We start from the raw sequence: 25739 nt of genomic DNA, 5'->3' as shown, positions 1-25739 counted from the left end.
TTACTTTTCCTCTTATTCAATCCTTTTACTTTTCCTCTTATTCAACCATTTTACTTTTCCTCTTATTCATTTTACTTTTCCTCTTATTTAATGGTTTTACTTTTCCTCTTATTCAACCATTTTATTTTTCCTCTTTCATAAGAGTTCTGTTTTTCCCTCTTGCAACATCAGTTTACTCTTAGTCTCATCAAATCACTTTCCTTTCCCTCTTACAAAATCATTTTCCTTTCCCTCATACCCCATCATTGTTTTTGCCTTCTCACAAAGTTCTTTCACTTCTTGTCTTCCAAAGGAATATTTTTTGCCTCTTACACAATCATTTTTCTTTCTGTCTTCTAAAGTCCTTTTTTTGGTGTTTTTTTCCCCTGGTTTTTGAGGTTTTCTTTTGTATTCTTACCCCATCAGAGAAGCACCTGGGGCTGTTCTCAAAGCCAGATCCTCACTCTGACTCTCAATCCATGGTCTGCAGCCATGGTTGCTCAGGGAGGTGGTTGAGGCTCCATCCCTGGAGATGTTCAAGGGGAGCTTGGAGAGGGCTCTGGGCAACCTGAGCCAGTGGAGGATGTCCTTGCTGAGTGCAGGGGGTTGGACTGGGTGAGCTTTGGATGTCCCCTCCAACCCAGACCTTTCTAGGGTTCCATGACCATGGCTTTAGGTGGCTGCATCCTGGCTGTGAGGGTTGTAGGTGTCTCTGTTTTGCTTGGGCACCTTTGGATCACATCCTGAACACCTGACTCCAGGCCTGCACTGGCAGCCAGGACACCCAGCACAAGGCTGTGCCAGTGCTGCCCTGGAAAGCTGCCCAGGAGTCCCTGCCAAGCAGAGCTGGCAGAATGCTGTATTGCCTCAAGGAGGCCTGGCTGTCTAGGAAACCCCAAGGCAGAGCTGCTGCTGTGCCCAAGCTGAGTCACCTTTGAAGCTGCTGTAGGAGCTTCCACACAGTCATGAGAGTACAAACTGATGGCTTTCATCTGAATGGATCCTGATGAGAAAAAAAAACACCATCCAGGTTGGTCTCTAGGTCATGAGGGAGGTTCCTTAGTAAGCAGCAGAACCTTCTCAGTGCAGATCACTTCCAGATGGAGTCACTACTGCAGCTCATAAATCCCAGCACAAACAGCTGCTGTCTGCAGGGGCTGCTGGGGCCAAGGAAAGGGAGGGGGCAGCCAACACCCTGAGCTCCAGCCACACAAATTCCCTGTGCTGCCATCTTCTCCATCCAGGGACTCCTGAGGTTCATCCCTGCACAGTAATTTAGCCACTAACAAAGTCTGGCCTGGTCTCTCCTTTCCATGATCATGGAGACACAGAATGAGAGGGGCTGGAAGGGACCTCTGGGGATCACCCAGTCCAACCCCCTGCCAGAGCAGGGGCACCCAGGGCAGGGCACACAGAACACATCCAGGTGGGGCTTGAAGGGAGACTCCACAACCTCTCTGGGCAGCCAGCTCCAGGCCTCCAGCACACCAAAGAAGTTTCTCCTCGTGGTCAGGTGGAAGTTCCTGGGCTCCAGTTTGTGCCCATCACCTCTTGTCCTGTCACAGGACACCACTGACAAGTGCCTGGCCCCTACTTCTTGCCCCCCACCCTTCAGGTATTTGTAGACATTGATCAGATCCCCTCTCAGCCTTCTCTTCCCCAGGCTCAACAGCCCCAGGGCTCTCAAACGTGGATGTGGCAAGGGAAAGCTTCTCCCATGGCACAGAGACAAGGACAGCAACCTTCACACTGGGAAAGCTGCAGCTGCCTGGTGCTTGCCCAGCCAAGCAGAGCCTGCCTGCTCTGGTGACCAGGGCCCCTGTGCTCCTTCTCTCCTGTCAGCACCAGAACCACCTGGAGATGTTGACCTCTGGTGGCAGTGGGGCTTGAAGTCCAGATGCTGGTGCCTTCATGCTCCAGGCTCTGCTGAGCTGCTCTCTTTTGATTGTACTCTCTGCTTATTGGCTTTCTGCCTCCATTCCACCTTCACTCAAGCCCTGGTGGAAAACATCTTGGCTCTCTCACTCAGAATTGTCTCCTGTGTAGGCAGACAACTCATGTTCCTCACCCAGCAGCTCTGGCCCAGGTGTCTTTCATCTTTGCTGGGGCTGTGCTTGAATAAAGAGCTGGAGCCCTGTCACATGAAGAGCTCTTGTGGCCAGGAAGGCCAGGGGTCCCTGGGGGCATGAGGAGGAGTGTGACAGGCAGAGTGTGACCCCCTCTACTCTGCCCTAGCCAGGCTACAACTGGAGAGCCAGGGAAGTGCTGGAGAGAGTCCAGGGCAGGCTGCAAAGCTGCTGAGGGGCCTGGAGCAGCTCTGGGAGCAGCAAAGGCTGAGAGCCCTGGGGCTGAGAGCCTGCAGGAGAGCAGCCCCAGAGGGCAGCTGAGCAATGCTCAGCAAGAGCTAAAGGAGCTGTGGGGGGCAAGAGGCTGGGGCCAGGCTCCTCTCCCAGCTCAAAGCCATTGTCCCTGGGCCTGGCACTCCCAGCCCTTGTCCAAAGTCCCTCCCCAGCTCTCCTGGAGCCCCTGCAGGTACTGGAAGGCTGCTCTGTGCTCTGGGTGTTGCAGGCATCATGCCAGCTGACCCAACAGGGTATAAGGCTGGCAGAACCACTGGGCAGGTGTCTGTTGCCCCTCATCTCAGAGGAAGGCTTCCCCCCATTCAGGATCTATCCACCCAAACCCATTCCTGTGCCCCCTGGGTGAGGGAACTGGGGGCTGGTTCCCGTTTGGGTGCTGTTTAGGTCTGGCTGGCAGCGGAAGGGTGGAAAGGAGCCAAGCCCTGTGTGGAGATGCCAGTTTGGGAGCAGGTGTCCCCTGTTTCCTGGCACATTTGGCCTGTGTGAGAGCAGTCCTGAGCAGCTGGCTGAGTGCAGACCTTTGCTCCTCTCATTTTCTGCCTCCTGAGAGCTGCCCCAGGCCAGGGTTTTGTTAGGTATTTGCCTTGGCGGCCTGGGGAGGAAGGAGCTTGGGCTGTGGCTCACTCATGGCCATCCTAGGAGGCAGTCCCTCGGGGGAAGGGCTGGGAAGATGCAGCAGTGTGAGGAGCCAGCTCCTGCCCTGCCATTCTGCATGCCAGCCGTTGTGCAGAGGCCTGGCTGGGGCTGCTGGGCTGCTGCTGCCACGGCAGGGGGCATCTGGGGAGCTGGTTACCTCTGAGCCCCCTGAGGTCTCTGGCTTCCTGCATGTGATGGCCTGTGCATGCCCAGGAGGAGGCTGAGCCAAAGCACTCCTTAGCAGTGTGTCTTGTACAGAAGCAGGAGAGAGCCCCAGGTGCTCCACAGCAGACAGGGGTACTGCTTTGGGCAGGGTGGTTGCAGGAAGGCACCCACTGCACTGAGGAGGAAACTCTTCAGCCTTGGGGGAGAGCTTGGGAGCTTCTGCAGGATGCTTCTGGTTGATCTAGATGTGAACTTCTCTGTGCTGCTCTCTGACATGCCCTGTGGAGAAGATTCCTCTCCTGTCAGCTGCAGGAGTGGACTGTAAGCTCTGGCAGGGTTTGGAAGGGTAGATGACAAAACTGGGCTTCAGTAACCAAAAAAGTCCTATGAAAAGCGTTGTGGGAGCTGGTACCTGGCCACAGGCTCTCAGAAGCAGAGAATCACAGAAGTGGTTGGGATGGAAGAGGTCTCCAAGCTCCTCCAGTCCAGCACCAGCCCAACCCCACCATGGCCCCAGCTGCCATGGCCACAGCTTGCTGCAACACCTCCAGCCATGGGGACTCCACCACCTCCCTGGGCAGCCTCTGCCAGGCCCTGACCACTCTGGCACCAAACAAATTGTTCCTCAGCTCCAACCTAAGCCTCCCCTGGCACAACTTCAGGCCAGTTCCTCTCCTTCTCTCACCTGAGACTGGGGAGCAGAGCCCAGCCCCCAGCTGGCTGCAGCCTCCTCTCAGCAGCTGCAGAGAGCAAGGAGGTCTCCCTCAGCCTCCTCTGCTCCACACTCCACACCCCCAGCTCCCTCAGCTGCTCCTCCCCAGCCCTCTGCTCCAGACCCTTCCCCAGCTCTCTTGCCCTTCTCTGGCCCTGCTCCAGCCCTCAAGCTCCTTCTGGCAGGGAGGGCCCAGAGCTGAAGGCAGCACTCAAGTTCTTAGGCTGATGGTTGGGCTGGAAGATCTTAGAGGTCTTCTCCAGCCCAAGAGCTCTGTGGCTCTGTGATTCTGTAGCAGTTTCCATGTTGATATTCAAGTGGCTGCAGAGATTCCTCCTTCAGCTTTGCAGGGCTGAAGTGCTTAGCTCCTGCTGCCTTTGTAGGACTTGGAAGTGGCTTTGAGCTTTATAGCTGGGAATCAAAGGACTTCAGCTGTGCCTGCTGTCAGCAGGCAAGTCAGGGCCTTCCCTCCTCTTTTGGCTCCATTGGGGAATCTGGGGATTTCTTTTGGGATTGATGTTGCACAGAAAACTGCATCCAATTGGTGTCTGAGGCTTCCTTGTGCTCTGCCAGCCACACCTCAGCAATCTGCTGCACAGAATGAGCCAACCCCATCCACAAGAAGGGCTGGATGGAGGAGCCTGGACACTCCAGGCCTGGCAGCCTGACCTCAGTGCCAGGGAAAGTGATGGAGCAGATTATCCTGGGGGCAATAACTGCACCTGAAGGATGGCCAAGGGCTCAGGCCCAGCCAGCATGGGTTTAGGAAGGGCAGGTCCTGCCTGACCAACCTGAGCTCCTTCCATGCCCAGGTGACTGCCTGGTGGATGTGGGGCAGGCTGTGGATGTGGTCTGCCTGGACTTCAGCAAGGCCTTTGACACCGTCCCCCACAGCAAACTCCTGGCCAAGCTGTCAGCCCCTGGCTTGGACAGCAGCTCTGAGCTGGGTTAGGAACTGGCTGGAGGCTGAGCCCAGAGAGTGGTGGTGAATGGTGCCACAGCCAGCTGGCAGCCAGGCACCAGTGGTGTGCCCCAGGGATCAGTGCTGGGCCCTGTGCTCTTTAACATCTTCATTGATGATCTGGATGAGGGCATTGAGTCAGTCATCAGCAAGTTTGCAGCTGACACCAAGCTGGGAGCAGATGTTGGTCAGTTAGAAGCCAGAACGGCTCTGCAGAGGGACCTCGACCCACTGAACAGATGGGCAGAGGCCAACAGGATGGCATTCAACAAGTCCCAGTGCCAGGGGCTGCACTGCGGCCGCGGTGTGCCCTGCCTTCCAGCAGGGGCTGCAGCAGACTGCCGTGCCCTGGGGGCAGCAGGGGCTGCAGCAGGCTGCTGTGCCCCCAGGGCAGCAGGGGCTGCAGCAGGCTGCTGTGCCCTCGGTGTGCCCTGCCTTCCAACAGGGGCTGCAGCAGGCTGCTGTGCCCTCGGTGTGCCCTGCCTTCCAGCAGGGGCTGCAGCAGGCTGCTGTGCCCTCGGTGTGCCCTGCCTTCCAGCAGGGGCTGCAGCAGGCTGCTGTGCCCTCGGTGTGCCCTGCCTTCCAGCAGGGGCTGCAGCAGACTGCCATGCCCTGGGGGCAGCAGGGGCTGCAGCAGGCTGCTGTGCCCTTGGTGTGCCCTGCCTTCCAGCAGGGGCTGCAGCAGGCTGCTGTGCCCTTGGTGTGCCCTGCCTTCCAGCAGGGGCTGCAGCAGGCTGCTGTGCCTGCGGAGCACTCAGGGGAGCAGCTGGCAGCACAAACGATGCAGCAGCCTGGCAGCACCTCCCTCGGCCAGCGCTGCCCCTTGGGCGCCAGGTCTGGAGCCTGGAGAGGTCGCCTTGCACCTCTCTCGACGCCCCTCTGGACTTCACCCCTGGGGCTGCTTTCTCTCTCCCCTCCCCGGGTTGCTGTGGTTTGCAAGAGGCTGGGAAGGTGGTTTGAAAAGTCAGCGAACGGACTCCGCGCCGCGGTGGAGTGGGAGGCAGCTGTGTCGGGCGAGGTGCGCTGAGGGACAGATGGGCACGGGCCCAGCGTGGTGCTTGAGCTTCACACTGCCCTTCCCCTGCAGCAGAGTCACCCAGGAGAAGGAGCAGCTGATGGCTCTGGCTGGCTGGCCATTGTCAGCTGCTGTGGCTTCAAAGAAGCAGAGCAAAGCCGGCCAGCTGCGCCCCCCTGCGCCTCCCTCCCTGCCCCACTCCCCACTCCTTTCCCATGCAAGCCTGGTGGCACCAGCCAGAGGCTGTGCAGGCAGAGGGGACTTCAGCAGCTGACTGTCAGGATTCTGTTGTGTGGGTGGCTCCTGATCACCCCCTGCCAGACCAGACCAGACCAGACCAGACCAGGTTGGTCTAGAATGGAATGGAATGGAATGGAATGGAATGGAATAGAATAGAATGGAATGGAATGGAATGGAATGGAATGGAATAGAATAGAATAGAATAGAATAGAATAGAATAGAATAGAATGGAATGGAATGGAATGGAATGGAATGGAATGGAATGGAATGGAATGGAATGGAATGGAATAGAATAGAATGGAATGGAATAGAATAGAATGGAATAGAATAGAATGGAATAGAATGGAATAGAATTAACCAGGTTGGAAGAGACCTTTGAGACCATCAAGTCCAACCTACCACCCAACACCATCTAATCAACTAAACCATGTCTCCAAGTGCCTCATCCAGGCTCTTCCTAAACACCTCCAGGGATGGTGACTCCACCACCTCCCTGGGCAGCACATCCCAATGGCCAATCTCTCTTGCTGGGAAGAACTTCTTCCTAACATCCAGCCTGAACCTCCCCTGGCACAGCTTGACACTGTGTCCTCTTGTTCTGGTGCTGGCTGCCTGGGAGAAGAGACCAACCCCCACCTGGCTACAGCCTCCCTTCAGGGAGTTGGAGAGAGCAAGAAGGTCTGCCCTGAGCCTCCTCTTCTCCAGGCTAAGCAACCCCAGCTCCCTCAGCCTCTCCTCCCAGGGCTGTGCTCAAGGCCTCTCCCCAGCCTTGTTGCCCTTCTCTGAACACCTTCAAGTCTCTCAATGTCCTTCTTAAACTGAGGAGCCCAGAGCTGGACACAGGACTCAAGGTGTGGCCTAACCAGAGCAGAGTCCAGGGGCACAATGACTTCCCTGCCCCTGCTGGCCACACTCTTCCTGACGCAGGCCAGGATGCCCTTGGCCTTCTTGGCTGCCTGGGCACACTGCTGGCTCCTGTTCAGCCTGCTATCAACCACCACCCCCAGGTCCCTCTCTGCCCTTGGCAATCCCTCAGCTCCAGCTTTGCTGATGGGGTGCCCCAGCACAGCACCATCCCGGGCAGGTGGGTTGACGCTGGAGGGGTTCAGGCTTGGGCAAACTGTGCAAAATCTTCGTCAGCCCTGCAGATATGACCGGAGCAAAGCCGCCGGGCTGGGAAACCCATCCTCCCAAAGCCGATGGGCTGCCTTCTCTCCCGTTTCACACCCTGCTGCCAAAGCTCCAAGCCTGCCTGAAAATAGCACAGAGCTGGCCAAGAGCTATTTTGGGAGGCGGGTCACGGGAAGCGCCGCCTGGCCCGGGTGCGCTTTGCAGGCTGCCGCGGGCGACAGCCTGGGGAGCTCGCGCCCGGGACTCGCGGAGCGGGGCTTAAGGGGAGAGCAGCTGCGTCCGGGGCGCCTCCTGGGTTGGGACTCCTGCTCCAAGTGTGTTTGTAGGAGGAGAAGGGAAGGTGTTCCTGAGGGAGCGTCGATGCGTGGCTGAAGCCACCCCGCTTCGGGCATGTGCACGCCGGCCCAGGCTCCTCGGATCCGGCGCCGTAAAGCCTGGCTGGGACTCCTCTCCAGGACCTTCCTCATCTCGCCACTTCCCTTAAACATTTGTACACACTCCTGGCCAGCCTCTGGACAAGAGAAACTCCTGTGAGAGACTTTTATCTTAAAGGCACCAAAAAGAAAGCCCAGCCAGCACCTCAGCCCCAGAGAAGCTCCCTGGAAGGTGCCCAAGCGTAGGGTTGGGTGGCTGGAAGGCGCACGGCGCGGCCAGCTGCGCGCCTGGCGGGCGCGCAGAGGGCACCTGGGCTCGGAGGAGCAGCCAAAGGATGAGTGGCTAAAGGCAGGGAGTGAGGGCTGAGATGGACATTGAGCAGGTAAAGGCTGTGCCAGGCACAGGCCGCTGGGGGAGGGCTCTGTGCACTGCTGCTGCTGGCAGCTCTGAGAGGTCTCTGCTTGCCCCCCCAGGTACGAGGCCGAGGCTGCCTTCTTCGCCAACCTGAAGCTGGCGGACTTCAACATCATCGACACCCTGGGCGTCGGAGGCTTCGGGCGAGTGGAGCTGGTAGGTGACCCTCTCTTCTGCTCTCAGGTGTGGCTGGAGTGAGGGCCTTGCTCGCTGCCCTTCCACCCAAAGAGCTGGATGGAAGTGCTGGGGGTGGGCTTGCCTGGTTCCCGAGGGATGGAGAAAGCTGAGTGGCGTTTCCCAGACGCTAAAACTAGGAGAGTTGGGGCTTGGGCAGCCTGCAGAGGAAGAGGCTCCAGGCAGACCTCCTGCTGGCCTTGCAGGGCTCCAAGGGCCCAGCAGAAAGCTGGGGACAGACTTCTGAGCAGGGCCTCTTGGGCCAGGCCAAGGGGGGATGGTTTGGGCTGCAAGAGGGAGCTTGAGAGTGGAGAGAAGGAGAAATGGTTGGTGCTGAGGGTGGGGAGAGCCTGGCCCAGGCTGCCCAGAGAGCTGGGAGCTGCCCCATGGCTGGCAGCAGTGCAGCTCAGGTTGGTTGGGGCTGGGAGCAGCCTGCTCTGCTTGGGGATGGCTGCAGGGGGCTGTGACTCCTGTACCAGTGGGTAGCTGAGCTAAAGAGCCTCCAGAGCTTGAGAGCCTGAGAGCCTGGCCCAGGCTGCCCAGAGAGCTGGGCATCACATCACGTTCTAGCTGAGACTGGACAGGGCTCTGAGCAGCCTGCTGAGTGCAGGGGAGTTGCACTACATGACCTTTAAAGGTCCTTCCCAACTCCAACCATTCCATGCTGCCCCTGCACCTCCGTGGCGGTGGCAGTGGCTGCTGATGGGTCCAGGGGCTGCATTTCTTCCTCTGTCATTTCATGGTGGGAACAGCAAGGAAGCTAAAATTCTGGGGGAAATTTCTCCTCAGTGAAGATGTAAAACTGCTCACTGTCTGCTGTCTGCTCCTGGCTGTGCCCAGAGTGATGGAGCAGGCGGAGTCCTTCGGCTCTGTGGCCACCTGAGATAAATCACACCTTGAACAGGCTGAGCCCAGGGAGTGGTGGTGAATGGTGCCACAGCCAGCTGGCAGCCAGGCACCAGTGGTGTGCCCCAGGGATCAGTGCTGGGCCCCAGGCTCTTCAACATCTTTATTGATCATCTTTATTGATGATCTTGGAGTCGATGGCCTTTGAAGGTCCCTTCCAACCCAAGCTGTTCCATGGCTGCAGGAGGTACAGAAGGCATTCAGCCCTCCAGGCTGGGGTGCATGGATTTGAAGCCCATTCTCACATGAACCTGAGGAGCTTCTGGTGACCTATACATCCAAGTCATGCTTCCTAGGCCCAGGATGGGTCTTGTTCCTCACTCTCCAGCTCCTCTTTGGAGCAATGGCCAAACCAGGCACATTAGTCCAGTGTGGATCTTCCTCTGCTTAGGTCAGCCTGAACCAGTGGGGAAAGCACTCTGCCACTGCTAAATGGAGGCCACTCCATTTCTATTTGTAAAGATGAGTTGGAGTTCCCTGCACAGTGCTTCTGCACAGTGCTTCTCCAAAGTGCTCCCTGCCCTGTCTGTCCTGATTTTAATAGGGGCAAAGTTAAAAGCCATCTTCTGAATTCATAATCCAGGCCATTAGTGAAAGTGCTTCATTAAGCCATTACTGGACAAAGCTCCTTGAAGTCTGTTTGGCTTCACTAGGAGCTAAAGGCCTCTACAATGATCCTCTATGAGGATGCTGAAGGGCCTGGAGCAGCTCTGGGAGGAGCAAAGGCTGAGAGCCCTGGGGCTGAGAGCCTGCAGGAGAGCAGCCCCAGAGGGCAGCTGAGCAATGCTCAGCAAGAGCTAAAGGAGCTGTGGGGGGCAAGAGGCTGGAGCCAGGCTCTGCTGAGTGGTGCCCAGGGCCAGGCCAAGGGGCAGAGAGTGGCAGGCAGGAGGCTGGATGTGAGCAGGAGGAGAAAGTTGTTTGGTGTGAGGCTGCTGGAGGCCTGGAGCAGGCTGCCCAGAGAGGTTGTGGAGCCTTGGAGGCTCCATCCCTGGAAGAATTGCCAAGCCCATGATTCAGTGAGCCTCAACACAGCCTTTGCTGAGGGAAGCTGCAGCTCAATACCTGCAGGGCAGCCCCAGGCAGGCTGGGGAGGGACTGTTCAGGAGGGGCTGTGGGGATGGGACCAGGGGCAATGGTTTGGAAGAGGAGCAGGGCAGAGCCAGGTTGGCCATCAGGAGGAAGCTCTGCACAGGGAGGCTGGGGAGACACTGGCACAGGCTGCCCAGGGAGGTGCTGGAGGCTCCATGCCTGGAGCCATTGAAGCTCAGCCTGGCTGTGTCCCTGGGCAGCCTGCTCTGGCTGGACCTGGCCCTGCTGCCTGCAGGGGGGTGGCCAAGATGCCCTCTGAGGCTCCCTTCCAGCCCAGTGCAGTCTGTGAAGCTGTGGAAACATCTCCCTGGGGCTGCCCTGCTAGTGGAGAGGATGTTGTCAGGCTTTGAAAAGATGAGATGCCAGCATGGGCCAGGATGTGAATTGTCAACCCAGGGGCTTCAGCCATGGCTGCAGGCAGCAGTAAGAGAGAAAACAATCAGCTGTGTTGTGGACAAAGCCAGGCTCAGGAGCAGGGCAGGGGCAGCTGTGGAGCTGGAGGCCTGAGGTCCATCTGACACCTTGAGGACACCACAGCAGTGAGGTTTTCCTTTTGGCTGCTGCATATTTCAGCTGTGGAAGCCTCCTGCTGCTGTTTGCCTTTGAGGGGGGTGATTTTATGCATGAAGCAGTTTCCAGTCCTGCCTGCTCCTTCAGGACATTCCTGAGCAATCATGTTTACCTCTGGGCTTTCCAGGAGCACTCAGCTTTCCACACATTTCCCCTTTTGCTCACAAAACCCTGTAGCTGTGCATCTTGTTCAGCACTGAATTTCAATCTTCAGCTCAAGGACCCAAAGCAATGTTGAGAGGGCTTCCAGCCCAGCTGAAGCTGTGATGAAGCAGCTGCAGGTGTTCAATAGCTGAGGTGCTCCAGAGGACCCTGCACTTCCTTTGTGGACTTTGGAGGACTCACAGAGGGTCAATTTGGAGTTGATTTCCTTGTCCCATGGCACTCAGACTGTGATACAATCACAGAGTGGTTTGGGTTGGAAGGGAGCAGTTCCAATCCCCTGCCATGGTGTGGGCAGCAGGAGCAGGGCAGGGCTTGTGCCCTGGGCTGGGCACTGGGGAGGCCACAGCTTGAGGGCTGCCTTCAGCTCTGGGCCCTCCCTGCCAGAAGGAGCTTGAGGGCTGGAGCAGGGCCAGAGAAGGGCAAGAGAGCTGGGGAAGGGTCTGGAGCAGAGGGCTGGGGAGGAGCAGCTGAGGGAGCTGGGGGTGTGGAGTGTGGAGCAGAGGAGGCTGAGGGAGACCTCCTTGCTCTCTGCAGCTGCTGAGAGGAGGCTGCAGCCAGCTGGGGGCTGGGCTCTGCTCCCTAGTCTCAGGTGAGAGAAGGAAAGGAACTGGCCTGAAGTTGTGCCAGGGGAGGCTTAGGTTGGAGCTGAGGAACAATTTCTTTGGTGCCAGAGTGGTCAGGGCCTGGCAGAGGCTGCCCAGGGAGGTGGTGGAGTCCCCATGGCTGGAGGTGTTGCAGCAAGCTGTGGCCATGGCACTGGGGCCATGGTTGGGTGGCCATGGTGGGGCTGGGTGATGATTTGGCTCTTCCAAGCCAAACAATTCTGTGACTGCATGAGATGCTGGGAAGGAAACAAGTTGTAAGGCAGAGAACACCCTGCCAGGGGTGTCCATTCCATCCTGGAAGGACAGGAGTATATTTAGCACTCCAAGCAGCCTGCTGAGGGGAGAAGCCAGGGCTGTGTTGATGCAGCAGGTCAGCTGTTGGGATCAGAGGAGCTCAGCTTGCAAGTGCTGCTCTCAGCAACAGCTGCTGCTATTTTTGGTGGGTTAGGCTGCAGCTAGCTGTGAAGAAAGAGGCAAATAAAGGTCCACAGACATAGCCAGTGAGGAAAAGCCTTCCCACCTGAGATCTGTGCTGAAGCTGGTTGTTATTGAGCTTGATACCAACACCCTCCCCTTTCATGGTAGCTCAGATTCCTCTGGGGCCAAGTTGCAGGCATGGAGCAACCTGCAGAGCTGCCATGCAGCTTGAACTGCCATGCAGCTTTGCAGGAGGATCTTTGTCATCAGGGAGGCATTGCCATGCCCAAATAGGCAGCTCAGCAGGAGACTGGCAAAGAGAATCCAAGCATGGCAGAGGTCAGAAGGGACCTCTGGGCATCACCCACTCACAGCAGCTTGCCCAGGATAACAGCTTCCCTGGTTCAATATCCCTTCAGATACTGAAATGTAGCTCTGAGGTCTGCCTGGAGCCTTCTCCTCTGCAGGCTGCCCAAGGCCAACTCTCCCAGCCTGGCCTCCCAGCAGAGGGCTTCCAGCCCTGCCAGCACTGCTGTGGCCTCCTCTGGCCCTGCTCCAGCAGCTCCCTGGCTGTGCTGTGCTGAGGGCTCCAGAGCTGCCCCAGCACTGCTTGGGGGTCTGAGCAGAGCCCAGCAGAGGGGCAGAATCCCCTCCTGCCCCTGCTGCCCACACTGCTGGGGCTGAGCCCAGGCCAGGCTGGGGCTGGGCTGGCAGTGCATGGTGTCAGCTCCTGGCCAGCTTTTCATCCGTGATTCCCCCCCAGCCACCACCTCCCAGCCTGGCTGCAGCTCAGGGTAAGTGCAGGGTGGCAGGGGCTGGCCTGGCCCTCTGAGGATCCCAGAGTGGTGGTGTGGAGCCCAACTCTCCCAGCCTGGCCTCCCAGCAGAGGGCTTCCAGCCCTGCCAGCACTGCTGTGGCTTCCTCTGACCCTACTCCACCAGGTCCCTGGCTGGGCTGTGCTGAGGGCTCCAGAGCTGCAGGGGGGGACCCAGCAGAGCACAGCAGAGGGGCAGAATTTCCTCTGGCCTTCTGGGCTGTGAGTGTACATTGCTGGCTTGTGTGTAGCTTTCCACCCATCAGTAGGGCAGGATGACAAAGAACATCAGGCTGCACATCTGGAAAATGAAAACCATTTTGTTCTCTGCTTGATAGATGAGTAGAGGGCTAGGAAGAGGTAGAAAGGAGATAAAGAAGAAGGATTATGGTACCAGAGCCTGTCAAAAACAGGAGGAGAAGATGACCTTTCCAGCAGCCTATCAAGTAGACAAGCCAACAGTGAGAATCAGGGAATCCTAGAAGCATTTGGATTTGCTGTGGCCTCCTCTGGCCCTGCTCCACCAGGTGCCTGGCTGGGCTGTGCTGGGGAAGTAGAGGTGGAAGCCCATGTTCATTGCCACCTGAATTCCAGCTGGGTGAAAACCAGCAACTCAGCCCTGGAGTTGCCAGTTACCCTGGTGTTTGACTGGGGATGGGCAATGCCAGGAGGGAAGTGGCAAAAAGGGGAGGGAAGGGACCAGAAATTCTTCTGACTTGCAGAAACCAGGCGGAGGGGGCTGAGGCTGGTGGTGACTCTGGGCAATTCCTCTTCCTGACTGGGCTGCTCCTTGCAGCAGAGTGCCTGAAAGCCAAGGCTGCCCCAGCTCTGCACTCAGGCAGCCTCTGGGGCTCCTGAAGCAGGAGGTGCTGCTGCCAGGGCAGTCAGGGCTCCTCTGCTGGGCTGTGCAGCAGGGGGGGGGTCTGCTGCAAGCTGCTGCCCATGCAAACAAGAGAGCTTGGAGCGAGGGGGGGGTAGGGGTGTGCAGTGGAGCTTAGGGGCATGGTTTGGCGCTGACCCTGCAGTGCTGGGCCAAGGGCTGGACTGGATGAGTTTGGAGGGCTCTGCCCACTGGATGTGTTGTGAGATTCTGTGATTTTCACCTTTCCTGAAGCATTTGGGAGATTTTTGTGGTGGGTCTCTGTGGCTGAGCCTCCTGCCCAGCATACACTACCCCCAGCTCTGAGCTGAGAGGCAAAATCCCTGTGGCTTCTGTGGCTCCCACTGCTGCTTTCCTCCTCAGGAGGGCAGGACAGGGTGTCCTCAGAAGCCTGTTCTCATCTTAGCAGTGCTCATAATTGTCTTTCCTTTTTACATACAAGGGTTTGGCTTAGAGATGGGCTTGGGATTTGTTTTTATTAACTATAGCATGAGTTTGGTATTAAAAAAAATCACAGTTTGGAAGAGTAACAGAAATGACCTGGAGATCCCCAGCTTGACAGGAAAAAGAAGGTCCAATCTGGCATGTTGGAGAAGTAACCAGCAGCACCGGGAGGGGATTCTGCCCCTCTGCTCTGCTCTGCTCAGAGCCCACCTGCAGCACTGCCTCCAGCTCTGGGGCCCCCAGCACAAGAAGGACCTGGAGCTGCTGGAGAGGCTCCAGAGGAGGCCACCAAGATGAGCAGAGGCTGCAGAAGCTCCCCTGTGGGGCCAGGCTGGGAGAGTTGGGGCTGTGCAGCCTGGAGAAGAGAAGGCTCCAGGCAGACCTTAGAGCAGCCTTGCAGGACCTGAAGGGCTCCAGGAGAGCTGGGGAGGGACTCTGGACAAAGGGCTGGGAGTGCCAGGCCCAGGGACAATGGCTTTGAGCTGGGAGAGGAGAGATTGAGAGTGGAGAGGAGGAGGAAATTGTTGGCAGTGAGGGTGGGGAGAGCCTGGCACAGGCTGCCCAGGGAGGCTGTGGCTGCCTCCTGCCTGGAGGTGTTGCAGGCCAGGCTGGATGAGGCCCTGAGCAGCCTGTGCTGGTGGGAGGTGTCCCTGCCCATGGCAGGGGCTTGGAGCTGGATGCTCTTGGAAGGTCCCTTCCCACCCAACCCATCCCGTGACTGCACAATTGCAGGGTAGGTGGTGGGGCTGCTCCCTGTGCAGCTGGACTCGTGGAGGGGCTGTGCCCCGCTGCTGAACGCTGTGTGCTTGGTGCTGCGTGCAGGTGCAGCTGAAGAGTGAGGAGTCCAAGACGTTCGCCATGAAGATCCTGAAGAAGAGGCACATCGTGGACACGCGGCAGCAGGAGCACATCCGCTCCGAGAAGCAGATCATGCAGAGCGCTCACTCCGACTTCATCGTCAGGTACCAGCCGGCGCCGCCGCGCCCCAGCGCGCCGCCCACACCGCCTGGCCCCGCCCCCCGCCCGGCCCGGCTCCGCCCCCCGCAACGCCCCCGGCTCCTCCCCCCGCAACGCCCCCGGCTCCTCCCCCCGCAACGCCCCCGGCTCCGCCCCCCGCAACGCCCCCCGCAACACCCCCCGCAACACCCTCCGCAACCCCCCGGCTCCGCCCCCCGCAACGCCCCCGGCTCCGCCCCCTGCAACGCCCCCCGCAACGCCCCCGGCTCCGCCCCCCGCAACGCCCCCGGCTCCGCCCCCCGCAACGCCCCCGGCTCCGCCCCCCGCAACCCCCCCGGCTCCGCTCCCGCGCACCGCCCCCGCCACGCCCCGCCCCGCCCCCCGCGCCCCCGCCCCACCCCCACCCCCCGCAGCCCAGCCGGGAGCCGCAGCTGCCGCCCAAAGGCCTGAAGATGAGCGGCATGGTCTGTAGTGAGTGGAACAGGAGCCAGCAGTGTGCCCGGGGGGCCAGGAAGGCCAAGGGCATCCTGGCCTGCATCAGGAACAGTGTGGCCAGCAGGAGCAGGGAGGTCATTGTGCCCCTGGACTCTGCACTGGTTAGGCCACACCTTGAGTCCTGTGTCCAGTTCTGGGCCCCTCAGTTTACGAAGGACATTGAGAGACTTGAAGGTGTCCAGAGAAGAGCAACAAGGCTGGGGAGAGGCCTTGAGCACAGCCCTGGGAGGAGAGGCTGAGGGAGCTGGGGTTGTTTAGCCTGCAGAAGAGGAGGCTCAGGGGAGACTTTCTTGCTCTCTCCAACTCCCTGCAGGGAGGTTGTAGCCGGGTGGGGGTTGGTCTCTTCTCCCAGGCAAGCAGCACCAGAACAAGAGGACACAGTCTCAAGCTGTGCCAGGGGAGGTTTAGGCTGGATGTTAAGAAGTTCTTCCCAGACAGAGAGATTGGCCATTGGGATGGGCTGCCCAGGGAGGTGGTGGAGTCACCACCACTGGAGGTGTTTAGGAAGAGCCTGGATGAAGCACTTGGTGCCATGGTTGAGTTGATTAGATGGTGCTGGAGGATAGCTTGGACTTGATGATCTCAAAGGTCTTTTCCAACCTGGTTTATTCTATTCTATTCTATTCTATTCTATTCTATTCTATTCTATTCTATTCTATTCTACAGACCTGTGTGAGATCACACTCCCCATGGAGTCACAGACTGGGTTGGGTTGGAAGGGACCTTCAGGACTACCCAGCTCCAAGCTCCTGCCATGGGCAGGGACACCTCCCACCAGCCCAGGCTGCTCAGGGCCTCATCCAGCCTGGCCTCCAACACCTCCAGGCAGGAGGCAGCCACAGCCTCCCTGGGCAGCCTCTGCCAGGCTCTCCCCACCCTCACTCTCAACAATTTCTTCCCCCTCTCCACTCTCAATCTCTCCTCTCCCAGCTCAAAGCCATTGTCCCTGGGCCTGGCACTCCCAGCCCTTGTCCACAGTCCCTCCCCAGCTCTCCTGGAGCCCTTCAGGCACTGTCATGAAGTCCTGTACCTGTTCAGGGATTCTGAGTATCTGGAGATGAGGAGAAGCTTTGGTGTGAGGCTGCTGGAGGCCTGGAGCAGGCTGCCCAGAGAGGTTGTGGAGTCTCCTGGGGTGGAGAGCTTCCAACCCCCCCTGGGCACTGTGCTGCTGGGCAAGCTGCTGGGGGTGCCCTGCTGGAGCAGGGGCTGGGGCTGGGGGATGCCCAGAGGTCCCTTCCACGCTGGGGCCCTGTGAGGGCCAGGCAGCTGTAGTCGAAACCAACATCCCTGTGCTGGTGCTCAGAGACTCCTCAGACCACAAGATGACTTTTTTGACCTCTGGCAGAGTTGGTGGCTTCAGTTTCTTAGTTAACAGCCTTATGATCTCCAGAGATGCTTCCCTACCCTGGCCATGCTGGCACTCCCTGGTCTGTCAGCAGGAAGCAGAGCTGGGTCTTTGTATGGCTTAGGTCAGGAGAAGAGCAGTGGCTGTTGGGGACATCCAGCAGAGCAAGGCATTGCAGTGAGCTGGAGGGATCTCCCAGGACAGCCTTTCATCCTGACCTTCATCCCACCCTCAGAGACATGCCTGAACCTGGAGGAGATCAGCCCCACTCCCAAAAATGGCTCCAGCATGACACCCTAGCCCTGGGGGGAAACCAAACCCCTGTGGTGAATGAGCAGAGGAGCTGTGGCCAACAGGGCCACCCCTCAGGCCTGAGGAGGAGTTCCCTTCCCAGTCTGATCCTGGGATTCCCCCACAGCCCAGCCCTGGCCTCTGGTGCATGGGGACAACTGCTGCAGCCTGGCACCTGACCCACCCCAGCTCCCTGCACCCTGCAGTGCTGACACCAAACACCTCAGTGTTACCTAGGCTGGAGCTAAATCTGGCCTGGAGCCTCCTCCAGCCTCCAGATTTATCTTCTGCATCTGGAGGTGGGATGGGAAAGAAGGGCAAAGTGTGGGGCCAGCCAAGTGGAGAGACAAGTTGACATCACTGCCATAAATAGCCCCCCCTGGCAAGCCATGCCAAAGATCTCTGCATGGAGCCACTGACACCACAGAAACCCACAGAGCCCCAGCCCCCAGTGAGGGCTGGAAGGGACCTCTGGGCATCCCCCAGCCCCTGCTCCAGCAGGGCACCCCCAGCAGCTTGCCCAGCAGCACAGTGCCCAGGGGGGGTTGGAAGCTCTCCACCCCAGGAGACTCCACAACCTCTCTGGGCAGCCTGCTCCAGGCCTCCAGCAGCCTCACACCAAACAACTTTCTCCTCCTGCTCACATCCAACCTCCTGCCTGCCACTCTGTGCCCCTTGGCCTGGCCCTGGGCACCACTCAGCAGAGCCTGGCCCCAGCCTCTTGCCCCCCACAGCTCCTTTAGCTCTTGCTGAGCATTGCTCAGCTGCCCTCTGGGGCTGCTCTCCTGCAGGCTCTCAGCCCCAGGGCTCTCAGCCTTTGCCTGCTCCCAGAGCTGCTCCAGGCCCCTCAGCAGCTTTGCAGCCTGCCCTGGACTCTCTCCAGCACTTCCCTGCCTCTGGAACTGGGGAGCCCAGAGCTGGAACCAGGACTCCAGCTGTGGCCTGACCAGGGCAGAGTAAAAGGGGAGAACCTCCCTCAACCTGCTGGCCACATCCACACCCCTCAAGCCACCACTGCTGCTCTGTGAGGATGTTCTGTGCCTTACCTGGCACTAGCTGAGAAGAGCTACTTGGATACACTGAGGGTGGGGAGAGCCTGGCCCAGGCTGCCCAGAGAGCTGGGAGCTGCCCCATGGCTGGCAGCAGTGCAGCTCAGGCTGGTTGGGGCTCTGGCTGGGGCTGTCCCTGCTGGCTGCAGGGGGCTGCACTGGGTGAGCTTCAGAGGTCTTTTCCAAAGTCTGTGGTGCTGTGCAGCCAGAAGAACCAAAGCAGTTCCACATTCAGGGGCAGTCAAGCAGCTGAATTCCCCTTTGTCATTCCCACAGTTGGTTCCTGGCTGACATGGGACACAGGGCATGGCTGAGGGGAGACCTCAGAGCAGCCTTCCAGTGCTGAAGGGCGCTACAGGAGAGCTGGGAGGGCCTTTTGGCACAGGAGTGATGATGGCTTCACGCTGTCAGAAGCTGGGTTTACATTGGACATTAGGGAGAAATTGTTCCCCAGGAGGGTGCTGAGGCACTGGAGCAGGCTGCCCAGAGAAGCTGTGCAGGCTCCAAGCCTGGAAGTGTTCAAAGCCAGGCAGGGAGGGGCCTTGAGCAGCCTGGTCATGAGCAGGTCAGGGAGTTGAGACTAGATGGTCCCTTCCAACCAAGCCATGAGAGGAGTCTGTGGGTTTGCTACATGGGTGGGGATGACATCTGTGGGGGAGGCCCTGAAGCCTGGCCCACCTGCCCCTTTGGGCAGTCTTTCCTCCATATCTGGTTTCTGGGAGGAAGAGGGGAGAGCACTTGTGGAGCCCTGCATGCCAGTGGATCCTCTGCAAACCCTGCCAGGCTGGTCAGTTTAGGGGCTCACACAGAGGGAGCAGCGGTGGCCTCTGCCCCTGGGCTGTGTGCTGCCTGCTGGGAGCAAGGCCACACAGCCCATGGGGAGTGAGGGCAGCTGGTGCCTCCCCTGCTGCTGTGGATTTAGCTCTGACTCTCTCATTTGGCACCAACAGGCTCTACAGGACCTTCAAGGACAGCAAGTACCTGTACATGCTGATGGAAGCCTGTCTGGGTGGAGAGCTCTGGACAATTCTCAGGGACAGGTGAGTTGGAAGCAGCTTTCAGTCTACAAGGGGGGATCTTTGCTAAGGTGCATCCAGGTGACCAAAGGTCTTGAGCCTTCCTGGGCAAGATCTGGGCAGGAAATGTTTGATGGAGCTTCTCCCTGAAGGGTGAGGAGCTCTGTTTGTTCCTGAGCAGGTGGTTAGAGGTGAAGCAGATCCAAATTAAGGCCTGGCTCAGGTGGTATCCAATGTGCACCAAGCTTGGTGCCAGTGGAGACTTGTCCAGAGCCTCTTTGAGAAGATACAGAAGGCAGGCATGGGACAGGTTGCATCTAGGACAAGCCTTGGACTGCCCTTTCCCCTTGTCTTCATCTCTAGAGGGAGCCCCTACACAGCCAGCAGGGGCTGGGTTTGTGTTCTGTAACTCATTTACAGGCACAGGAGGGATTAGGTTGGAAGGGACCTCAAGGACCATCCAGCTCCAGCCCCCTGCCATGGACAGGGACACCTCCCACCAGCCCCAGGCTGCTCAGGGCCTCATCCAGCCTGGCCTGCAACACCTCCAGGCAGAAGGCAGCCACAGCCTCCCTGGGCAGCCTGTGCAGCATCTCCCTACCCTCACAGTGAAGAATTTCTTCCTAATCTTTAATCTATGAGAGTGTTAATGAACAACTTTCTGCCACCACAGCACTCCTGGCTGTGCCCACGCTGCCATTTGCCAGGACTGGAGCCTGGCTGGAGGCTCAGGCACCTGATGGGCAAGCATGAGGCTGTGGTAAGGGGGGACAGAGTGGGCACCATGTGTGGTGGCAGAGAATGAGCCTGCAGGGTGGGTCACTGGGATGCCTTGTGGCCATCCAGGGTATCCAGTCTGGAGAGGAGAGATGTTTAGGCTGGAAAGAAAGGAGAAATGGTTGGTGCTGAGGGTGGGGAGAGCCTGGCCCAGGCTGCCCAGAGAGCTGGGAGCTGCCCCATGGCTGGCAGCAGTGCAGCTCAGGCTGGTTGGGGCTCTGCTTGGGGCTGTCCCTGCTGGCTGCAGGGGGCTGGGCTGGGTGAGCTTTCAAGGTCCCTTCCAACCCAAAGCACTTGGGGATTCCATGACAGGGACATCCTAGTGGGGAACTTTCTGACATTCTCAACTCTGGACCTACAACCAAGTCTCTGAGGCTCATGGTGGCAGTAGAGAGAGTCACAGCTGTGAGTAAAATCCATGGGAAGGTTATTTTCCAGGTTCAAAACGGCAGGTTTCTTCCACACCACCTGGAAAATGACCATTTCCCACCCCAGACAAAGACCTGCTGCTTCCAGCTCAGCTTTGTAACAGCCACCAGTAGCCAGGAGGAGATGAGAGAAGCAATGGCCCTTGACACTAATGTGTGTGACACAGTCAGCTGTGTGTCAGCAAGAGCTGGGGCTGTTCAGCCTGGAGGAGAGGAAGCCCCAGGAGGAGACCTCAGAGCAGCCTTGCAGTACCTGAAGGGCTCCAGGAGAGCTGGGGAGGGACTGTGGACAAGGGCTGGGAGTGCCAGGCCCAGGGACAATGGCTTTGAGCTGGGAGAGGAGAGATTGAGAGTGGAGAGGAGGAAGAAATTGTTGGCAGTGAGGGTGGGGAGAGCCTGGCAGAGGCTGCCCAGGGAGGCTGTGGCTGCCTCCTGCCTGGAGGTGTTGGAGGCCAGGCTGGATGAGGCCCTGAGCAGCCTGTGCTGGTGGGAGGTGTCCCTGCCCATGGCAGGGGGCTGGAGCTGGATAGCCTTGAAGGTCCCTTCCCACCCAACCCATTCTGGGATTCACTCACTCTCCAAAGGTGGCAAGAGCCAGGAGCTCAGCCTGCCAGCAGTACAGAGCAGAACTGCCATGAGGACAAGCAGTGCAGCAAGGGTGTTGATGGCCTGGCCACCCTGAGGGCACAGCTGAGGTGCTGCTGGCCTTTCCTGCCCTGGTGGGAGGCTCTGACCTGGGTAGCCTCTGGGTTTGTCTGGGGGTGCAGGTGGGACCTGCATGTGCTGCACCTGCAGGCCAGGGAGAGGTGTGGTGAGTCACCTTAGCTGTGCCCTGGGCTTGCAGCTCCCACACAGCTGGACTGCACTTGGAGAGTGAAAGACCAGCTCTGGAAAGGCTGATCAGAAGGGAAAGGTTCAGTTAGTTTCTAATTCCCTGTTATGCAGGTTGTGTAGCTCCTGCAGGCATGGGGTTGTTTCAGACCATGCAGACCAACCCATGGTCACCAGCCTGGTCACCACCACGGCCCTCAGCACCACAGCTGCACAGCTTTCAGGTCCTGCCAGGGAGGGGGACTCCACCACTGCCCTGGGCAGCTTGGGGCAGGGGCTGACAAGCCTTGCAGTGAAGAAATACTTTCACATCTCCAGCCTAACCCTCCCCTGGGGCAACTTGAGGCCATGTCCCTCTCACTGGGCAGCAGAGCCCAACCCCCAGCTGGCTGCAGCCTCCTCTCAGCAGCTGCAGAGAGCAAGGAGGTCTCCCTCAGCCTCCTCTGCTCCACACTCCACACCCCCAGCTCCCTCAGCTGCTCCTCCCCAGCCCTGCTCTCTAGACCCTGCACCTTTTGCTCCCCTTTCCTAGATGTGTCCTGTCCCTGCACCCTGAAGACCAGGACCTGGCAAAGTGTGCAGGTGCTGGGATAGATTTCTGCTCACCTCTGCCAGGGCCTGGTTATTCCATCTTCAGTTCTCCCTTGTGGCTCTGCTGCCACCTAGCTCCTGAGCCAACCAGCTTCTACCACCTCCCAGTCTGCTTCTGCAAGCAGATCTGAAATCCAGAAGTTCAGCTTGTGCTGAATTTACACCAAATCCCTCAAGGGCCACCCCTGGATTTCTCCTGCACCCCCAGGGCCTTCTCTGCTGGGCAGTTTCCAGCCCCTCTGCCCCAGGCATGGAGCAGCAATGGTGTTGTGACAGGCTTGGGGCAGAGGGGCTGGAAAGTGACCAGCAGGAAAGGCCCTGGGGGTGCTGGGTGGCAGCAGCTGGAGAGGAGCCAGCAGTGGCCAGGGGGGCAAGAAGGGCAGCAGCAGCCTGGCCTGCAGCAGCAATGGTGTGGGCAGCAGGAGCAGGGCAGGGCTTGTGCCCTGGGCTGGGCACTGGGGAGGCCACAGCTCGAGGGCTGCCTTCAGCTCTGGGCCCTCCCTGCCAGAAGGAGCTTGAGGGCTGGAGCAGGGCCAGAGAAGGGCAAGAGAGCTGGGGAAGGGTCTGGAGCAGAGGGCTGGGGAGGAGCAGCTGAGGGAGCTGGGGGTGTGGAGTGTGGAGCAGAGGAGGCTGAGGGAGACCTCCTTGCTCTCTGCAGCTGCTGAGAGGAGGCTGCAGCCAGCTGGGGGTTGAGCTCTGCTCCCAGGAACAAGGGACAGGAGGAGAGGAACTGGCCTGAAGTTGTGCCAGGGGAGGCTTAGGCTGGAGCTGAGGAACAATTTGTTTGGTGCCAGAGTGGTCAGGGCCTGGCAGAGGCTTCCCAGGGAGGTGGTGGAGTCCCCAAGCCTGGAGGTGTTGCAGCAAGCTGTGGCCATGGCATTGGGGCCATGGCTGGGTGGCCATGGTGGGGTTGGGTTGGTGCTGGCCTGGAGGAGCTTGGAGGCCTCTTCTAAGCCAAACCAATTCTGACTCTATGAGATGCTGGGAAGGAAACGAGTTGTAAGGCAGAGACATCCTCACAGAAGAGCAGTGGAGCACCTGAGGCATTTCTAAGGTGCTGTGATTCTGTTAGCTCTTGGCCCCCACAGCTCCCAGCAGCTTTAGCAGCCAGGAGTGGCAGATGCTGAGAGAAAGCAAACCCTCGCCCTGGCTGTTGGCTAACTTTGGCAGCCCAAACCCTACCCACTTTCACCTGAATCAAATCAGAACATTTTGGCTGGAGCCTGAGCCCAGAGAGTGGTGGTGAATGGTGCCACAGCCAGCTGGCAGCCAGGCACCAGTGGTGTGCCACAGGGATCAGTGCTGGGCCCTGTGCTCTTTAACATCTTCATTGATGATCTGGATGAGGGCATTGAGTCCATCAGCAGAAAATTGGCAGCTGACACCAAGCTGGGAGCAGATGTTGGTCAGTTAGAGGCCAGAAGGGCTCTGCAGAGGGACCTCGACCCACTGGACAGATGGGCAGAGGCCAACAGGATGGCATTCAACAAGTCCCAGTGCCAGGGGCTGCACTTTGGCCACAGCAACCCCAGGCAGAGCTACAGGCTGGGGACAGAGTGGCTGAGAGCTGCCAAACAGAGAGGGACCTGGGGGTGCTGATTGACAGCTGCCTAAACATGAGCCAGCAGTGTGCCCAGGGGGCCAAGTGGGCCAAGGGCATCCTGGCCTGCATCAGGAAGAGTGTGGCCAGCAGAAGCAGGGAGGTCATTGTGCCCCTGGACTCTGCATTGGTTAGGCCACACCTTGAGTCCTGTGTCCAGTTCTGGGCCCCTCAGTTTAAGAAGGACATTGAGAGACTTGAAGGTGTCCAGAGAAGGGCAACAAGGCTGGGGAGAGGCCTTGAGCACAGCCCTGTGAGGAGAGGCTGAGGGAACTGGGGTTGCTTAGCCTGGAGAAGAGGAGGCTCAGGGGAGACCTCATTGCTCTCTCCAGCTACCTGAAAGGTGGTTGTAGCCAGGTGGGGGTTGGTCTCTTCTCTCAGGCAAGCAGCACCAGAACAAGAGGACACAGTCTCAAGCTGTGCCAGGGGAGGTTTAGGCTGGAGGTGAGGAGAAAGTTCTTCCCAGAGAGAGTTGTTAGCCATTGGGATGTGCTGCCCAGGGAGGTGGTGGAGTCCCCATCCCTGGAGGTGTTCAAGAGGGGACTGGATGTGGCACTTGGTGCCATGGTCTGGCCATGAGGTCTGTGGAGACAGGTTGGACTCAATGATCCTTGGGGTCTCTTCCAACCTTAGTTATACTGTGAGACTGTGAAAGCAGAGGTCTGCTGGGGGGGTGTGAGCTGAAGGCAGAGTTTCTGGGGTCAGGTGGCACTGAAGTGCCCCCCTGGCTCACCTGCTTCTCTCTGGCATTCCCTCCCCTGGGCAGAGGCTCCTTCGAGGACTCGACCACCAGGTTCTACACGGCGTGCGTGGTGGAAGCCTTCGCCTACCTGCACTCCAAAGGCATCATCTACAGGGACCTCAAGCCAGAAAACCTCATTCTGGATCACAGAGGTTATGCCAAGCTGGTGAGTGCCTGCAGCAGCTGCCTTGGCCTCCTCACTGCTGGGAGAAGAGCAGAGGGTCAGCCACGTGTGGCCTCAGCTCCACAGTGGAGGGGGAGGAGAACTCCTCTCAACCTGGTGGCCACAACCCAGCACTCCATTGGCTTCCTGGCCACCAGGGCACCTTGCTGGCTCATGGGCAACTTGTTGGCCCCCAGCACTCCCCAGGTGCTGCTCCCTGGAGCTGCTTCCCAGCAGGTCTCCCCTCCCCTGTCCTGCTGCAGGAGGTTCTTCCTCCCCAGGGGCAGGACCCTACCCTTGCCCTGGGTGACCTCCAGGAGGTTCCCTCTGCCCAGCCCTGCAGCCTGCCCAGGTCTGGCTGGATGGCAGCACAGCCTGAAGGCTGGCAGCAGGGAGCTGGGGGAGGCTCCACTCTGTCCCTTCATCCAGGCTGAACAAGACTGGGTTCAGTCCTGAGCCCTGGGGCACCCCACAAGCTACAGGCCTTCAAGTAGGCTCTGCCCCACTGAGAGATGGCCTTCAGCCAGTCCTCACCCACCTCACTGTCCACTCATGTGATCCACTCCTCCAAAGCTTGCCTACAGGGATGTTGTGGGATGCATGGTCCAAAGCCTTGCTGAAGCTGAGGCAGCCACCCTGCACTGCTCTCTCCACACCTGCCCTGTTCTTCCCCCACTTTGGGGGCCACTGGGTGAGGAATGAAGGGCTGGCTGGCTGGCAGCACAGCCTGAAGGCTGTCAGCCTCTTGCTGCCAGCGCTGTGCCATGGTTCAGGCCCCTGCTGAAGGTGTTTAACAGGACTGGGACCTGCTCCTCACCCTGTGGGGGAAGTGCAGAGGCTCCAAACCTACAAGCAGAGCCTGCCCCTGCGAGTCAGGATGCTTTGCTGAGAGCATTCCCTCCTTTCTGCTTTGCTTCACTTCAAGGGGGCTGAGCCTAGGGCTGCCATTCCCTCTCCTGCTCTGCCCTGGATGCTCCCCTCTGCTCCTTTCCACAGGTCGATTTTGGCTTTGCAAAGAAAATAGGATTTGGAAAGAAAACATGGACTTTTTGTGGGACCCCCGAGTATGTGGCCCCTGAGATCATCCTGAACAAAGGGCATGAGATTTCAGCAGACTACTGGTCACTGGGAATCCTAATGTATGAGCTGCTGACTGGCAGGTATGGGCATCAGGGCTGTCACAGCTGCTGAGAGGAGATCCCCCTCTTTCTGCTGTTGTCACCCTGATTAGGAGCTGGGAAGGGTCCAGGGCTGGTGGCTGCTGCTGCAGCAGCTCAGCCCTCTGCTAATGAAGCCAGGCATGAGCCTGTGCCACTTGAGATCACAGCTGCCATGTGGGCCTCTGGGAGGCCAGGATGTGAGCAAGCTCTTGAGGAGTGGGTTTTGGGGTGCTGGGGCCAGC

At 58.8% G+C, this 25739-nt stretch overlaps 1 protein-coding gene across 2 annotated transcripts in view; it reads left to right on the top strand.

The window, feature by feature from the left end:
- PRKG1 (protein kinase cGMP-dependent 1) overlaps positions 1-25739 on the top strand; it is a 287512-nt gene that overhangs the window by 253717 nt on the left and 8056 nt on the right. For both annotated transcript variants that reach the window (XM_054174681.1, XM_054174680.1), the window contains exons 10-14: positions 8048-8144; positions 14875-15014; positions 19140-19229; positions 24199-24340; positions 25334-25497. In XM_054174681.1, the coding sequence (XP_054030656.1) occupies positions 8048-8144; positions 14875-15014; positions 19140-19229; positions 24199-24340; positions 25334-25497 (633 nt within the window). The remainder of the gene's footprint in view (positions 1-8047; positions 8145-14874; positions 15015-19139; positions 19230-24198; positions 24341-25333; positions 25498-25739) is intronic.

The sequence above is a fragment of the Dryobates pubescens genome, chromosome 30 (assembly GCF_014839835.1).
Source record: "Dryobates pubescens isolate bDryPub1 chromosome 30, bDryPub1.pri, whole genome shotgun sequence".
Classification (NCBI taxonomy): Eukaryota; Metazoa; Chordata; class Aves; order Piciformes; family Picidae; genus Dryobates; species Dryobates pubescens.
Note: the sequence above shows the minus strand (reverse complement) of the source record. Positions and strands in the feature narration are given on the sequence as shown.